The 18,090-nt window shown below is 37.8% G+C and overlaps 5 protein-coding genes across 5 annotated transcripts; 3 read left to right on the forward strand and 2 right to left on the reverse strand.

Moving 5' to 3' along the window:
* Positions 1–706: 706 nt before the first annotated feature.
* BDR25DRAFT_277426 (uncharacterized protein) lies at positions 707–1,629 on the forward strand (the record flags this gene model as incomplete). The annotated part of the gene is made up of 2 exons (XM_033687613.1): positions 707–811; positions 864–1,629. The coding sequence occupies exons 1-2, from the start codon at positions 729–731 to the stop codon at positions 1,627–1,629; spliced, it is 849 nt and encodes a 282-aa protein (XP_033553202.1). The 5' UTR covers positions 707–728.
* Positions 1,630–3,627: 1,998 nt separating this feature from the next.
* Positions 3,628–4,680, reverse strand: BDR25DRAFT_210550 (uncharacterized protein; the record flags this gene model as incomplete). The annotated part of the gene is made up of 3 exons (XM_033684654.1): positions 3,628–3,797; positions 3,849–4,159; positions 4,214–4,680. The coding sequence occupies 3 exons, from the start codon at positions 4,678–4,680 to the stop codon at positions 3,628–3,630; spliced, it is 948 nt and encodes a 315-aa protein (XP_033553203.1).
* A 4,834-nt stretch (positions 4,681–9,514) lies between these two features.
* BDR25DRAFT_277432 (kinase-like protein) lies at positions 9,515–10,916 on the forward strand. Its single transcript, XM_033687614.1, has 4 exons — positions 9,515–9,765; positions 9,820–10,127; positions 10,172–10,249; positions 10,296–10,916. The coding sequence occupies exons 1-4, from the start codon at positions 9,524–9,526 to the stop codon at positions 10,775–10,777; spliced, it is 1,110 nt and encodes a 369-aa protein (XP_033553204.1). The 5' UTR covers positions 9,515–9,523; the 3' UTR covers positions 10,778–10,916.
* Positions 10,917–10,941: 25 nt separating this feature from the next.
* Positions 10,942–11,372, reverse strand: BDR25DRAFT_209766 (uncharacterized protein; the record flags this gene model as incomplete). The annotated part of the gene is made up of 2 exons (XM_033684612.1): positions 10,942–11,098; positions 11,164–11,372. 2 exons carry the CDS (start codon positions 11,370–11,372, stop codon positions 10,942–10,944), a joined length of 366 nt encoding a protein of 121 aa, XP_033553205.1.
* Positions 11,373–11,485: 113 nt separating this feature from the next.
* Positions 11,486–11,792, forward strand: BDR25DRAFT_349476 (uncharacterized protein; the record flags this gene model as incomplete). Its single annotated transcript, XM_033694556.1, has 2 exons — positions 11,486–11,502; positions 11,543–11,792. 2 exons carry the CDS (start codon positions 11,486–11,488, stop codon positions 11,790–11,792), a joined length of 267 nt encoding a protein of 88 aa, XP_033553206.1.
* Between the last annotated feature and the right edge of the window lie 6,298 nt (positions 11,793–18,090).

The raw sequence follows: 18,090 nt of genomic DNA on the forward strand, positions 1-18,090 counted from the left end.
CTATTACTCTATTTCCGATTTTGGGCGATTCGAGGATGGCATGACAGGTGATGCTAGGAACAGCATTGGGCTGAGGTTCCGACCTTAAGGTTCCTTATTGAAATGTATGTTCAATTCATCGAAATCAATATTTATTCCCGTCCTTTACTCATCATCCTGAAAGCAATTGAGAGACTTGTGAACGTAAGTTTTATAGATAATCTCCACGTTCTCACACAAAACTCAGTCGGCCGTACTTTCTCTTACTCCTCCCATCCCCCGCCCAGAACTCACCGAGGTTGGGCCATGAGCGGAGTATTCTTTCATCGACTCACTCTTCGGGTTGCGCGAGCTTCATGACATCACTTCAACGCCAGACACGTGCTCGTGCCGAGCCACACATACCGAATTCACAATGAAGCTATCGATTAGTGAACGTCTCTCTGCGGAATGGCCAACCGGCTAGAAATGGTTATTTGAGGGCCCAGCCAGGTGTTGGGTGTCGAGTTTCTGGCTGGCCTTTTGAGACCCCTGACCTTCCACTTGTACCGGCCGTCTTTCCTCCTCAAGGCATCGACCTGCAGGTCACGGAACCGGTGATTGGTAAATGCCGGAGCTAATTGACGTGGCACTGCATCCGCGATTCAGCCACAGGTAACCGCACGTTCTCTGAATCAGAGCCCTTGCAAAAGTACCTTTTAAGACAACCACGTCGTTTAGACGGACACAGGAGATTCATTATCGCAAGCATGCCTGAGGAAGAACCCTACTGGTTGTCGCGTAACCCGACAGAGCAGCAACGACTTGCGAGGCAGCACGAGGTTTGGACGAAGTAGGTCGTTGTGTTCTTCAAGGGGAAAGGATAGTTTGTTTACATAATGCAGGAGCATCGGATACCTGCTTCACCCCTCCATCGCTCGGATCCTTCCTGGGAATGCGCGCATTGCGGATGTTGGGTGTGGCACTGGCATATGGATGACAGAAATGGCCAAATCCTCTCCCTCAACATATCAATTTGATGGCTACGATATATCCAGTGCACAATTCCAGTCTACCGACACCCTTCCCCCAAATGTGTCGCTCAATTCTGAGAGTGACTTCAAAAAGTCGTATCCAGAAAATCTGGTCGGCACCTACGACCTTGTCAATATCCGACTGATCATTATTTCAATGGGCGAAGGGGTTTGGGAATCGACTCTGCGCAATGTCCTTACCCTGTTGAAGCCTGGTGGTGCCATTCAATGGATTGAAGGCGACTTTTTCGTGGCCCGTGGATTCCGTGGTAGTAGTTCGACTTCTTCTGGCGGACACTTTCTCACTCTTGGCCAACTCAAGCTTAACGGGACTCTGAAAGAGCGGTTTGGCTATAACTTCCCCAACTGGATGAATATGTTTACGGAGGCTGGTTTGCAAAACGTGGAAGAAGATGTCCTCAGCACCGATCGACTTCCCGAGCAGAGGTCAGACTTCACGGAAATCGGACTTGGAGCAGTGTTTGGCGGCCTGAAGAATTTGTCGAGCACAAAAACTGAAGGCTACTGGACTGAGCAGGAAGTTGGTGAATACAGGCAGAAGGCGATTGAAGATATGAAGTCTGGTGCATATTTGCGCTGGGATCTCCATGTTTCTATTGGCTTCAAGGCCCTTTAGTAGTCCCATTGAGAAATCTAGAAGCCAGAAGCACAATTGATGCTGCCATATTACTAGACGCCTTTGTATTTAAATCCTTGTACTCTTGGAAAGGCAGTGGCGGTTTGTTTGAATTCTAAACACATCAATCTGCCTAGACTTTTCCTTTCGCTAAACCAAGCTCTAGTTCCACAGAAGCTAGTCCAGTTAAGTTTAAACCTAACAAATAGAAATAACTCACTACGGTTTAAAACTTATTCCGATATTGCTAAGAAACTCTACTTTAGGGGGATGTTGTTACTTACGAGATTAGTTTAGGCGACAACATTATGGATATGGTCACGAAGGCGCTGGGCCGTACATTGTTCGAGGCTAATCAAGGTCAGATGCAGGTCATTCAAATTGTATCTTCAATTCTAGTTTTAGGGGGACTATTATTTCGCGATGATGAGTGTAGTGAATAGTCACGCTGTCAGTTTGTGGGACCTACCTTATCCACAATCAGCTTATTTCCGTAGACAATCACTTCGGTAGATTGCTACTTTCTGTATTTAAATGTCATTTCACAATAGACATTATAGACACTACCCACTTAGTCTCTTGCATCACTAGCTCAACTACCGGAAATCGTCCTGTCCACCACGGTATTTTATGTCGGTATCGATGTTTGGTTCAAAAAAACCTTCTTCAGTACGTATTCATCACGGAACCTGAGTACAGAGGCCGCTTTGAACGATTTCTTGTCAACCGTCTCTTGTCCGCAGTGCCGCTCCCAAATGTAGTGATTGCACTCGTTGGAGGAGTGCAAGGCATTGGGTCTGTCAATTCGGCATACCATAGAAGCATTATATTTGCAACGATCTCTCAGCCGTTCCTATTAGCTATTTTCAAATGGTGCCGTAAGCGAATGTTTGATGATAAATTAACTTACTTCCCTGGGAGACATGCTCCGATGTTGAGGATGGTGGCGGTATCGAGAGAGCAGGCGTCAGGTTCAGACATCTCACGTTCTACAAACTTCTCATGACACTTATAGTACATGCTAGGCCGCAACATCTGCTCAAGTATGTCCACTGTCATCGTTCACAGAAGACTGGAATATATTTGAAGTAGAAAGCCATTGCAAATCCACTAATCAGGCGAGCCGGGGACTTCTTTCGGTAATAGTAGTGTGTCCATGGCCGGATTGAACCCAGGGGACGTTGGAAATCCCGATACACAGGATTCTCCACCTGTGGAGGCTGTGCCAGAGCATGATCTAGATCCAGAGAACTTCAAGATCAAGGATATTTTCAGGGAGGTATTTGGAGGCGATAGAGGGCTGAATGGGAGACTAGAGGGTTTATTTCACACTATGGGACCTCTTCTAAATCTGTTATCATAGCGAGTGTTAGGCTGCAGGAAACAACTAGACAGGACATGAGTTTTCGACCAGACACTCGAGTAGGACAGGAGTAGACGATGATTTCCAAGATCTGGAACAAGGAATGTCATATGAGCAAGGGTACCCGCCCTACAATGCGAGTTGAGAAGCTTGAATCAGTAGATAAACACATTCCGACTAAAGCTCTAGCAGCTGAGGATATTGTTAAGTGGGAAGGCAGCGGCCACAAAGAGGGAGTAGTAGTTTGGGAGAAAACCCACTTGAGACACCCCATTCGGACGAAACTGCAGGGTACGTTAATAGCATAAAGGACAAAAGAGATAAGAATCACGATAGATACAGGAGGGGCGAAGGTTCAACACAGTTGTAAGGTAAGAAAGGAGCTACTACCCTCACATTGACCCTTTCCATCAACGACTTCTTTGCTAAAGATATCCAAGATGCGTTGAATAGGGGTTCAGTGGTTTTCCACACTGCCGGGAGATACTCAATGTCCGTCAGCGCCGAGAGAGGATGATTCACGCATGCAGTGGCTGCAGCACAGGAGACAGCCTGGGCGCCAGTGGACATCAGAAGGCCTTCCCGTAAGGCCACTCTATCCATAAAGGCTAGAGACCTAGGGAAGGTTGTTATTCTTAGACGTTGTACTCCTGTAATGCTGTGTTCAGATTTGTGCCAGTTATTTGCGTTGGAGACCACGTGCCGCTCCGAAAGTAACAACCCTCGGCATGGTTATTCTTGCTGGTCGTGACGGCTTTCCAAGACACCAGACACTCCCAGCAAAATTCATGGTGACAGGAGGAGCCTAAAGCAGTTTAGTCCCTTCATCTTCGAATTTTGGAAAATGTATACTTACAGGTCATGTGGAAGCAGCCAGCACCCTTCTCAATTCGAATCCTGCATTGCGGGCATGCCTTGGTACTCTCTTGGATTAATGTTTGTGTTTCCGCATATTTTGGATCGCTGTCGACCTCAGAGCATGTTAGACCAACATGCCATGGCAGCGCATGGTGAAAGCACATTTTGAACTCGCAGGTACTGCACTGCACGCATGGGAGTGTAGGATCGATGTTTTCGTAGATCTGGCCACGTTCGCACGCCGGAGAAAGACACCAGCGGAAGTTCGGGTCTTTGGAGAGGATAGTGCGGAGAATGATTTTGTCATATCTAGATCGAAGAATAAGTAAATAGGAGTGGGTGATAGCGAAACAGACTAGGTACCTCTCAAAATCCTCTTCATTGCACAGACCTTTGATCTCGTCATAGGTGAATATGCGGTCACACTGCGGGCAAGAAATACGCTCAAAATTACCGCTATCGAGGCAGACGGCAATGTGTTTCGCAACACAGATCCGACAAACGTCGAGGGAATGTGAACATCGCTGGTTTTGAGGGATTGGATATTCTAGCACCGTCCATGTCCAAGATCCACTAAAACGCGCGTGAACATGTCTCCATTCTTCCCATGGACCACAGGCGACCTCAAACTTCTCCTCAGCACACACAATGCACTCCTTTGGAGTGGTTTTGCGTTTGAGAAGATTCGAGAAGATCGGGACTCTGTGTCTGTCAGGCCGGGAACTGAATCCTCCTTGGTGGTCTATTCTTCCCCAAACAAGAGATAGTTCAGACTCGGGTCCAAAACCTTCCCCCTCTTCTTCAGTTAGCTTGTCTATGAAGTCGTACATGAAACCTCCTTTAATTAGATGGCTCCAAAGCTCTCTTGCGGTCTCCATCTGCCACAATTCCGGCTGGGGTCGAAGTCGTTGGAGGGCGTGTCGGTAATTAAGTACGCGTCGAAAACTGACAATCAGCTGGACGCACCTCGTGTAATTCAGCGAAGAAACTTACAGGTCAATAGAGAATATCTTATCTTCTTTCTCTACGGAGCGAAATTGCGAAACGTACCAGTGCGGTCCGTTATTGCTAACATAATCCGAACAGCAACCGAAAGTACATCGAGAGTCTCCGCCCCAGCATACATTATCGAGCTTACGCCACCAGTTCTCGGAGAGGCCTTTTAAATGCGACCTAAAAAGACACGATGAGCATGTTAATCCAAGTGACATAGCGTCTTCACCGTAAGGATCCAGCAATGGGAACTCTCCAAGGTTACGAAAGAGGCCACAGATGTCATTCTCCAGAATTTCGAATTTTGGTTCTCGACATGAAAGGCAAGGGCTGATGCATAGTCCACGATACAATCGTACAGTCTTGTACCCTGAGACCACTGGAAATAACTCTTCCAATTTCTCGACTTGCCCTGAAGGTAGTGGAATATCGAGGATGCAGGCTGGGATTGGCTCAAGATTTTTGCATTCCTCAATGGGCGTGTGTTGCGATCTAACTTTACTAATGCGTGGTTGGGCTACCTCTAATATTCGTTTGGAGAGAATGCCTCGGAGTGTGCTGGGTTGGAAAGTCTGCGTACGAGCCTTGGTAGGATCTTGACACAAGTATTTAATTTGTCGAGGACGACGCCCACTCTCTTTACTCGGATGAGCAATATGGTAATTACTGAGCTCCTTCATCACGCGGCGGTATGTAGAAAAGTCATCGCATGATACTGTTCGCCTGGCCGGGAACTGCCCTGCCCATGACAAGTATGTCCACCGATCTGAACCATATCCCTGTTAAGTACCTATTCTTTAATTCCTAGTAGGGGTGGTTGCTTACCAACATCGTTGAAGAGCTGCTGAAAGTATATGGATGCCCTTCCTTCAAGGTCGATCTGCTTTGAAAGAACTCTTATGCGCTTCGAATCTCCTTCTTCTTCCAAAGGCTTCATAGATGGAGAAGTAGGGAACATGGTCCAGCTCAGAGGGGTTTGAATCTTGAAACCCTTGACCTTTACGATCAGCTAGAATGTAGCGTAAACCACATATTCCTGTTCAAAGTTCACAGGTAGTTTTGAGACCAGAGTATCGCACAGCATCCTTTCGACTGCGGTAGCATGAGATCCTAGGTAAGGAGCGGGGTCAATGTCAATGGGGTGGTTGCCTAGTACTGTGGCACCGCCAAGCAAAAAGCCACACAGGCTGAATAGGCTCCAAGGCTCACCCACAAGATAGCTATCGTCATTTAAATGTTGCACCACCCCAATCCGTACGCCGCCCGTCCTACTTTGCTCACGTGACCCTGCGCCCTGTGGCTCAGGCCGGCCTAGGCAGTGCTGGCGATAGATCGATCCGATTCGTGGATCGATCCGAATCCACGCTATCCTGAATCTGGATTAGATCCTTAAATTAATTCATAGTCTTAGCTAAAAATTTGCTTCCCTATTAACAAAACAACTTTAAAAGTCTTATATAATAGAATCCTATAAATTAAGCTTAACTCTAGTGCCTAAAAATAAAGGCAGTAACATTAGAAACTTTGTACAACTACTAATGTCTAATAAACCTACTAAACAAAACAGCTAGCTTCTCTAATACTGCAATTTTTATAATTATAACTACACTTTAAAGGTTATTATAAACTTTTAAAGGCACTTAAAATCTAACTACTAAGTTTTAGCAAAGGGTACTTTTTCTTTTATATAACAAGCAGGTGCTATTAAACTCTAAGAGCTATAAAACTACGCAGAACCTTATATAAAAGGAGATATATAAAATGCCGCGTTTAGAGCCTATCTAGATAAAGATATTATTTAAAAGGCTTTTATATAACTAATTATTTAACAGTGTCTTACTCTCTTAGTTATTAAATTATTATCCTTTTAGGCTTTTATATAAGCATTAAATTCTGTTGCTAGAGAGGCTATTCTAGTTTTACACTTTACTATTTATATAGTAATCTAAAGCTATTAGTATAAAAAGAAGCTTATTCTTTAGCGCAAGATTTAGACAGCAACTTTAAAGATTAATGTTATGCTTAATCTCTAGACCTCTCTAAACTAAATCCTATTTATTATAATTACTAGACACTTTATATAAAGCTTAGATAATACTGTTACTAAACACCTTCTTACTTTATAACTAGTTTTAGGCTATTCTAGTAAAGAACAGTTCTCTATACTTTATACAGTACTTAAGGAGTACAAGATTACTAGAAATCTAGAAGCAGTTATTAGAGATAATGCTAGCACTAATAACACTCTTTATTATATAATTAGCAAGTAGTATTCTAATAAACTTAATCTGTATTAAGATTCTAAGAATAAAAAAGTTTACTATCTTAGTTATATTATTAATCTTATTATGTAAGCATTTTTATTTTTAAGTTTATATAAAAGTTATTTTAAAGATCTTAAAGCTACAGACTTTAAAAAGGTAAATAAATTGCCTCTTAATTCTATATAATAAGATATAATTAGAGCTATTAGTCCCCTTAGTAAACTTTACAACATTATAGTCTATATTTATAGTTTAGGGCTTTGTATAAATAAGTTTATCTTGCAAGCTAGACAGATAATACCCTTAGACAATTATACAAGATAGAATAGCTAGTATTACATAATTAATATAGTAATTAAGCTTAAAATGTATGTAGATTTTTATGTTAAAAACTAACCTAATCTTAAACATAATACTTTAGAAATAAAGGATTAAGAAATGCTTTATATAATAAAAACATTCTTATAGATTTTTAAGAATGTAATCCTCTAAAATAAAAAAGATGCAAAATGCCTTAGACAGGCTCTTCCTTCTCTATAGATTTTACAGACTTACATAATAGCTTTCCTAGCAAAACATAAAAAAGGAGATATATAATTTAATAAAGATTATGTTATATAAGCTACTTAGGCACTTATAGCATAATAAAAATAGTAGGACTTACTTTAAAAGCATCTTTTCTACTAAATTGCAACAGTTTTGCATTCTTATTATTATATAAACTAGGCTAATAAGGTAATGCTTGCCTTAAAGTTCTTTACTAAAGACTAAAAAGTATAGAAAGCTTAGCTAAAATAATTCTAGCTTAATTTTTAATCTAAATATTAAGATTTATTATTAACACCTTCTTAAAGTAAAGCGCAAGAGTAAAGAAGACAACAGGCTACTTATTATATAACAGCATAAATTATTTATAAAGTTTAGAATTATTTAATTAAAGCTATAACTAAGTAAATTCTTAGTAATTAGGCTTTAGTAGAGAATCTAGATAAGTAGGCAGAGTATACAGAAAAGCTAGCAATAAAGGGGGTTAAAAATATGTTAAAATAGTAGCAAAATAATGTATAATAATCTTAGTAGCCTCTTCTTACTTATCTTACACTTAAGATCTACTTTATACTACTTATAAGTAATAAACTAGAACATATCTTCTCTAGAGCACATTATATAATCTCTTAGACTTAAGCATTATTAAATTCTAATATTATTAAAGTAATTAAATCTTTAAATTACTAGTTAAGTTAAAAATAAGTAGACTATTTAAAAGAGTAAAGATTTTTATTTCCTATCTTATTCTTTACTTATAAAAAAACTATTAATTCTAAGTAATTTATTATATAATATTCTAGCGCCTATTTTTATTATTACTCTTTAGCTCCTTAATCTTATATAGGTAATCTATAACAATGTTGTTTACACTAGAAAACAAAGTTGCTAGGAGACCTATACTATTATTAGGTGTTAGACAATACTAATTAGGTTAAGAGCTATTATAGTAACTGCAACAGGCAGCTTAATCTTTAAATTTGCAATTAGCGCAAGCAGCTACCTACTTAGATAAGAGCAAAACACACTCTAAAAATAAACTATAGTAAAAATAGCTAGCACACTCTACTATACAAGTTAGTTGTTGTATAACATGTAAAATAGAAGGCATACAGTAAGGTTCTATGTTAATAGTACTATAAGTTTAAATTAACACTACATTAACATATAACAGGCAGTAGGTATTTAATTAGAAGGCATAAAAAGTGCTGCTATAGTATTTAACATTATTGCAGGGTGCAGAGAGAACCTGTTTCTGCTAGATCTAAAATTATTAGCTTATTATATAATAGGGGGAGTAACTTACAGTATGCGCTACAACTTCTAAAGCTGCTTGTACGTTTAGGTTAGAAGTAGTAGGAAAAACCTAGATGCATCTTTTGCAGCTATTAGTGCTATGCTGCTTTTAGCTATTTTTATTGTTTTTTTTAGTGTTCTAAATTGCAATGTCTATGTTTTTATATAATAAAATAAAAAGAAAATACTTTCTATAATGCTTATTATATAAGGTAGGGCTTAATATACATTTTTTTCTTTATTATTTAGATTTTAAGCTATTAACTGCTTCTATTATAAATAGAATTCTATTGTCTTAAGCTAAATTTTTATTAAATGTTTGTTGTACAACCTATTAAGAGTATAATAGCACAAAAAATTAAGTAAAAGACTAATTGTTTAGAATAGTTGCCTATTTAGCCTTAGCGCTAGATCGATTCATGGATCCGATCCAGATCCAGGATAGCGCCACGTGATTCCGGATAATCGATTCGGACCGATTCCCGCCAGCACTGGGCCTAGGCCCGGCTCAGCTTCGGCTCAATTCTGCTCAGTGTTGCTCAGGTACTCGCTCACCTGCTTGTAACTTGTTAGTATGCATGCTTTTATATCTCGTCGTCCTTTAGCTAGCTTGCAACGGCTCACCTTTGCCTCACTCTCGTTTCCTATCTGCTATTTTTCTCTCCTACACGCGCCGGCTATGGAGGTCGGACGAACGCTTTTTGGATGCAAGGGCCGTTACCTCCTGAGCAAGCGCCTTGAGCACGACAGGCATGATTCTACAGTCTTCAAGGCGAAAGTATTACCAGGAAACAAAGCCAATATTGCATCCGAATGGTCTGTCACTGCTCATTGAACTGCTGTGAGTACGAGAGCTAATTCTCAGATCAGGGTTCTCATCAAAACCGCCACGCCTGGCAACGAGGATACTAGGAAATCCTTGGAGCGAGAGTACAACACCTACCAAAGCCCTACTATTGCATCATCTCCATGTATCCGAGCCTTATACGACGTCGTGGGAGACCCTAGGGATCTCACTAGTTGCGGGAGCGCCTGCTTAGTTCTCGAGTGGATGGACCACACTCTAGCAGAACTACGGCCTGAGAGTGTCCGAAATAATTATACCCTTCTTAAAGCCTTTATTCGTGCAAGCCTTTCTGCACTTGACGCATTTAAGCAGGAGGGACTTGCTTACATAGGTAGAGTACCTTTTTGAAGGCCGAATCTTCACTAATCAATCTAGATGTCAAGTCTGCAAACGTCCTACTCTCCAACATTGACACAGGTAACCCAATTGTTAAAATAGCAGATTTAGGGCTCGGTAAGCACCGCTTCCCCGGCTGTGATATGATGCTGACGTACTTCAGCGTGTCCGGAAGGTAGTCTCAAGTTTGCTCAACCGTATGCTACACGTGCCCCGGAAATTTACCGAGGCTTCGCCTGCACTCATCGCGCCGATGTCTGGGCACTCGCCGTGACCGTGGTTGAACTGTTTAATTCCGACCTTTTCGGCTTCTCCGATATGGACTGCAATGTCCCGGTTGAGGGTTGGTGTATCGCAAAGCTTATGCTGCTCTTTGGGGGCGATCTCGGTTCGCTTGCGGACAACGATGCCATTAAGAAGGATTTCAAACTGGGCAGACTTCTTGCCGAGTGGGTTGATAAGGGCGAGCAGGTTGTGAAAGTGTCATCATTTGAGGAGGAGATGCAGAGTATGGACATGCCGGAGGCATTAAAGGGTTTTATGAAATATCTGTTCGTCGTTGATCCAGACAAAAGGCCTTCAGCTGCACAGGCGCTAGCATCAAAAGAGCTTCGCGCTTTTGAAGCAGAAGGTCTAGAGGCATAGCATAGTCCTTTGGAACTAACAAGTAGACACTTGCTTGGCTGGAGAATAGTTTGTATTGCTGCCGAGGACAAGTATTGCTAGCAGTCTATGGGGGCTAAAAACCACTAGCCGCCTATGGGGGCTAAAAACCACTAGCCGCTTAGGAAGCTTGCTATTCAATAGAATTAGCTAGTAGTAACACATAGAAGTAAGCTGCTCCTTACAGTTTGCTTCGACCCATCCTTAGTCACATGGCCGCCCTTGACCCAACCGCCAGTAGCGGTTTCACCTTGGACAGAGTCATGGTTGTTAGGATCGCCGGGACTGGGGTGGATCATGTTCCTGTCTTAGATCAACGACTGGAAACTCAAAGAACAAACTCGGACCCAAACTCGATTAGTACGTACGTGATGGTGACCTGTTCCATTTTCCCCATGTCGGTGTCGTTGAAGAGCTTGCCGGCCTCAAAGGCCGCCTTAAGTCTAGCTAATGCAGCGTCTTTTGCTGCTTGATCGATTGCTTCGGGAAGGCGCCTGAAGCCCGGGCCGCCTTCGGCTAAATAGACATTGATGTATTTGCTGAGCACCTTGTTCCAAACTGTACCGATTAAAGACATGGCTGCTGATCCTAGGCAAGGTGATGAGATGGGGTGGAAGCAAAGAGTAATATTTTTTTAAAAAAAAAAAGTATTAAAAAAGCGTTGAGGCGCTGATGATTGGGGTCGATTGAATGCTGAGTAGTCGATTGTAGGGTGTCTGATGAGCGAGACATTGTCTAGACATGAAGGGTCTTTTATATGCGAGCGCTTCGAGTAGCAGCAGATGCTTTGTACCTAGGAATATCCGCTCATGTATCCTCCAACAATCTGCGTATAACAATACATGGGGATGCAAGAACTGGTGGCTATGTAGCCGCCTGTCGACCCTGCATATTTGTTATCTCAGCTAGCTCAGACGTGAGGAGAGAACTGAGGACGCACAAACCATGCATATTGCTACTCCAAATAGAGTATGGCCTGGGGGTTAGCAGTTTCTGACCCCTGTCGGTAGCATTTCTCTCCTCAGCTGTCTAAGGGACTTTTGTGATTTTTTCTATAAATAGGCCTATTTCAAGAGCATTACAATAGAATTAGATTTACAATATCTCTACTACTATATGTCTAAATAGGCTTAGAATTTAATAGAATGTAAAGACAAGCTGTAGCTATAAAATAGTATATTTTTTACTAAATTCTAACTATTATTAGTAGAGAAAAATCTAAACGCGCGCAGAACTTTAACCTATTTATACCCTAATTTTAGATTTATAGTATCACCCTCCTAACTAGAACTTAACAACTAGTAGACTAAATTCCCTAGGATTTTGCAGGATCCCTAACAGAGCTAGTCTAAGACAGCTCCTAGATCCTTAGAGTCCTCAGAGTCCTCAGAGTTCTTAGACAACAGCTAGTTAAGCTGCAGACATAAGAGCAATCGCGATGTCCCTAGCCTACTATCTAGCTTAACAACTAGCGGCCTAGATCTCCTAAAATTTTGCAGGCTCCCTAATAGAGCTAGTCTAAGACAGCTCCTAGATCCTTAGAGTCCTTAGAGTCCTTAGACAACAGCTAGTTAAGCTGCAGACATAAAAGCAATCGCGATGTCCCTAGCCTACTATCCAGCTTAACAACTAGCAGCCTAGATCTCCTAAAATTTTGCAGGCTCTCTAATAGAGCCTGTCTTAGTGTCAGATATGCGCACCTACTGTCAAGACAGGAGGAACGTTTGACGAAAGCGGCTACATAGTACGAGCAATAAGCTCGAATAGTATGTTGCTGCAAATTGCAGCATTTTGCAGCATTTTGCAGCATTTTGCAGCATTTTGCAGCATGTTGCAAGCTGGTCGCGCATAGGGCTAGTGCGCGAGGGACTCAGATCAGAAAAACAAAAGCCGAGCAACACAAGTAGAGCAGAAAAAGGATTAATAAATTAACATAATTAATAAAAATTAATTAATCATTCTATACATTATATCTAAACCTATTATTTATCTTAGGAAGCCTAGAAACAGTGCTTTAATCTGACAATTAAGAGTCTTAGTGCCTCCATCAATACAAAATGGCCACCCAGCCTCCTCGAGACGCGACAGTCGTCCTTCGAGACCACACCGACTACAGAGCCTGGATGATGCAGCTGCAATTGAGATGTGTAGCGCACAGCATCTGGCCGCAAGTGGATCCTAAGTTGACTATCTAAATGATCTCCAAACTAAGAGCTCTAGAGATGCTGCTAATAGCTAAGTTTTCACCAGCCTCTAATGTTAAAACGCCTACGCACATAAACAAGCTATTAATAAGCAGTGTTAGAGCCTTTAAAGAAGCTATTAAATACTATAAGATTAAGGCTAACAAGTACAAAAGTAACAGACATAATTATAAAAAAGAGTAATTAAGCTTTTAACAGATTATTGTCTTTATCTAGTTAATAGTTAGCCTGCATCTGCAGTGTACATGCTGTTCCCTAGATTAACTACTTAGATAGTAGATTATAAACTTTAAAGCTATAGTAGGCGTTAACAACTAATTTAAATAAGAATATGTATGTAACTAATATAATGCATCTCTAAAGCTGCTAAGAAACATAAGCATATAGGACCTGTAGCTAGTAGAGTATAATTACGCTGCTATAGAAGCAGAGACATAAAATGTTCTAGAAACAACATAGTTTAATGCTGTTACAAAGAACTTTCTAACTACTATAAATAATGTTGCCCCTTATTAGTCTATAACCTTTTAGAAAAGTAGATAGTTTACACTAAATATAAATTAAAAAAAAATAATAAAGCGCTTTTAAGAACATATAATATTAAATTATCTAATACATATAAAAAAGCATAAAGCTACTTTTATAATAAATAACTTATTATACTTTACTAAAAGTAGAAAGACTACCTAAGGCATAAATAAAAACGCCTGTAGTGTAGAAGTTATAATGTTAAGAAAATAAAGTAAACCTTAACATTAATGTTATTAAAAAGATAATAAGAAGTTATCTTTAAGCTAAAAACTTACTAAAATAAAAGGCACTAAATATTCTACATGTAGACACATCTATGCACTAAAGAACTACTTTTATATCTATCTAAACAAAGCACTAGACTAGTAAATGCTAAATAAAAGAGTTAAAAAGCTTATAGCATTAAAGTATAAGTATAACTTAAAACTTTAAAGCCTACTTAAAAAGTAGTGTAAACATAATTTAAAGATACTAATTCTAAAAAGTTTATATACACTTATACTAGAAATATAAAAAGACTAACTTAAAAGCTAGAAAGTATTAAAAGTTAAAGTAGCTATATTACTAGCTATAGTTAATTTAAACTAGAATAAATATTTACTAAAAAAATTATTTATCTTTAACTTAAGCTTAATATGCTATATTATAAATAATCTTAATTAAATTTATAACTATTATTTACTAACACTAGAAGACTTTATCTAGTTTAGAAACTCTTACATATAAATTTAAAGCTATAGATTAATTACACTAAGCTTAAAAAGTAAGCATAAAACACATAGTTAAGTATATAGTCTTATACTACATAATGCTGCACTGTGCCTAGACCTGCTATACAACTTAGTCTTATTCTGCCTACTATAATAAAAAGGAATTTAGTAGGACACATAAGTAAAGCTAACTACTTTAAAAGCTTTAAATAAGATAATAATTAAAGATCTTATAAAAATTTATAGCTAATAAGTGTTAAAGTACTATCTACTATAAAAGAGCTTATATTATACACATATAATTAACATAAGAACTAAACATAGTCTATAAAAAGCATTTATAAAGCTATAGCATAAGTGTCTTAGACACTTTAGACTAGCTATACTTTAACACCTTATATAGTAAGCTAAGAGGGTGTAAATTAAAGAAATTATAATAGTCTAATGTAACTTATATAGCAGAGCTAAAATATAATAATAAATTAGCTACGCACTATAAATTAGTAATAGTAAACTTAGTAAAAGACTATTAATTAATTTCTATGCATATAAAGCATAAAGTATTATAAAAAAGTAGAGTTAAATGCTAATTACTAATAAGTATTTTAGCCTTTAGTAGAACTTTTACTTTAAAAATAATAAGCTTACTAAATTAATTATTAAAGCTTTTATAAATTTTTTTTAAAGAACTATTATAATATTACTATAAAAGTTATTAAAGCTAATAATAAGATTATAATAGTAAAACTAAAAGTAAAACACTAGCTAGCATTACATAAAATAACTATTAAGCCTTTAGCACTAAATACATAAGCCTAGAATAGAGAAGCTAAACACTTAAAAAGTGTAAATAAAAAAAAGTTATAAGCTATGTAACTGTTACGGTCTACGGTTGGACCAGCGTAACTCCACCCAGGATGCTCCACAATATGGTACGGTTGGAGCGGGACTCGCTTACAGACCAAGCGGAGGACGCGGAAGCCGCGCGACTACCCGAGATCATGGAAGAATGCGTTGTCTAATAGGGGGACAGGACGCAAATCCCACAAGTCTAAGGGAGCTTAGTAAGCCCTGCTTAGCAGGCTTAGGTAAGCTTGTCTAGCTTACCTTAGCGTCTCCTACACATGTATATAGTTCCTACATTAAACAACCTTTAGAAGGTGTGTTTAACATTTAGTTTATTTTTTATATAGACTAAGTAGCATTTAGCTTTCTAAAAAGCTGTAATACTATTTATATATCTTACACTATATATACCTCTAACCCTGTCTAATAGGACTGTTTAACTTTAGCCTTTTTACTACTGTATATAGAGCAAACTACAATCTAGTCACTCTCTGTCCCTCTAATAGCCTAATAGCCTGTACATAGGACTGTACACTCTACTAGAACAGCCCCTACTATCTGTCTTACTTTTTACCTAGGAATATTACTTAACCTAAGTGCTTTATAAAGTAAGGATTATAACATTAAACACTACCTTCTTTAAAAAGTATAGTAACCTTACAACATAACTTAGATTTTAATATAGCCTACGCTGTGCTATTAAGATTTATAAAAGTTTCTACCTAAAGTAAAGCTGTTTTAGCAGAATAGATTAACTTTATCTAGGATAATATTAAGAAACTCTAATAAATTAGTAACAAGGTTAGTAACTTATTAAAACTTAAGTAAAAGATAGCTAACCTCTACTAAAAAACTATAAGCTTATAAAACCCCCTACCTCTAGTTAACTTTTATAAGACTAACACCTAAGCCTATTAGATACATAAACTATAAGTAGAACTAGCTAAAGTTTAGAATATCTTAATAAATAAAGTAAGTGTTATAGCTAAAAAAGCTTTAAAACTAGCCCCTTTAAAGCTTTTTAAAGGATTGTTAAAAGACCTCTAACTATTCTTTACTAGATGCTACCTTTATATGTAATATAATAAAAAAGCATTTTAGACTAATGCAGAAATAATCTTTTAGATAGAATTACACTTAGAGGGCCCCCCTATAATCTAGTTTTAACCCTACGCTAATAATTAGATAGACTTTAGAGCTAACAGCGCCTCTTTTAACTCTAAAACTAAAGAAGTATTTAGTAGTGTTAAAAACTTTAAATTAGCCTTATTAGCTATCTATAAGACTTTAGATAAAAAAAGGATTGCAGCTAATAGACTAGACAACATAAGATAAGGCAGCAGACTAGTTTAAAATTATGCAGCACACTTTAGAGAACAGATAGCTATCTGCAGATAGAATAACTAGAAAGCCCTGTGCTGCATGTTTTATAATAGACTAAATAATAAAGTAAAAGATAAGTTTATGCACATAGACTAACTAACTACTTTTAAAGATTACATTAAGAAAGCAACAACTTATAACAACTGCTATAGAGAATGTAAAAAAGAAAAGAAGTTAAAGGGAACCTTCTAGAAGCTAGAATTTATCCCTAAAAAGAAAGAGCTTTTATAATATAATAAAAAGCTAATAGACCTTAGCTATGTAAAGCATACATAAAGCCCCCCCTTAAAAAAAAACTAAGTTCTAAGATGTAATAGGCCGCCTTTAATAAAGGAATAATAGAAGTAGTTAAAGAACAAGGCTTACCTAAACTATAAAAAAGTAGGACACTTCTGCTAAAACTACCTAGACTTTTAGAAGGGGGAGAATAAAGATACTACTGTAATAATAAAAGCTATTACTGCTAAATATAGCCTTACAGACAAGAAAATACAGAAAAGACTAGATAACAGACTTTACTAGTAATGCAGAGAAAACTATTTTTTAAACAACTGCCCTAAAGTATACTAAAAGGTAGTTATTTAAAATTTTAGCAGCCTTAATATAGTGTTACAGGACTTTATAATCTTTAAGGGATATAAAGAAGAAACTTAGATCTAAGGATATATTATAAATGTTTAAAAAAAAAAAGAACATTTTTCTTTTTAAGACTAGACCCCTAGTACTTTAGCAAAAGAGCTTTTCTAATAGTTTTAGGGATGCAAGTGCTAGAAGTGTAGATTATAACATAACTACCTAAGCAACTATATAGTCTTGCTTTACTAAATAAATATAAGCAATAACTACTTAATATTTAACATTATCTAAAAAATAGCTAAAGTTAAATATAATATTATAAATAAAAAAAAGCAATAGTAATTTTTTACTAAGATTAAAGACTAAAAGCTAGAATAGCTAGGTAAACCTGCTAGGTTTAAAGTACTATAACTAGCACCTAAAAAACTAGAGACGCTGCTCTTAGGCCTAGTAATCTTCTAAAAGGCTCTTGTAATACAATAGAACTATAGGCAATGCGTTCTTTACAGAAGCAGTAATCACAGCACTAATAGCTATTAATAGAAAGAGCACCCTATACAGCTAGTACAAACAAAGGAATATTTTTAGTAGACTTAAAAAAGTCCTTTTAACACGCTACATAGACCTAACAATTGTCTATACCCCTAGTACTAGTGTACGCGACAGTACTGCGTTAAGCACTAGGACAACAAACATTAAGCAGAATAGTAGCCTACATAGGAAAAGAACTATAATAGTTGCCTATAGTAAGGAACAGCCTTAGCCTGCAAAACTATAAACTGTTACACCTGTTAGACAGCTCCTCTTTACAAGCAAGAACTATAAATAAGGTGTAATAAATAAAAAAATTATAAGTTCTACTATTTTTAATAAAAAGTAGTAAAAAAAAAAGACTACTTAACCTTACATTATTTAGTTAAAGACTATAAATGTAAAGTAGCTAACTACTATAATTAAAAGCATTAAATCTACAAAGAAAGAAAAAACAAGTTTAATAATAACTTATAAGACATTAATTCTTATCCTCTTTCTAATAAGGAGGTTA

Source organism: Lindgomyces ingoldianus (genome assembly GCF_010093535.1).
Source record: "Lindgomyces ingoldianus strain ATCC 200398 unplaced genomic scaffold BDR25scaffold_3, whole genome shotgun sequence".
In the NCBI taxonomy this organism is placed as follows: domain Eukaryota; kingdom Fungi; phylum Ascomycota; class Dothideomycetes; order Pleosporales; family Lindgomycetaceae; genus Lindgomyces; species Lindgomyces ingoldianus.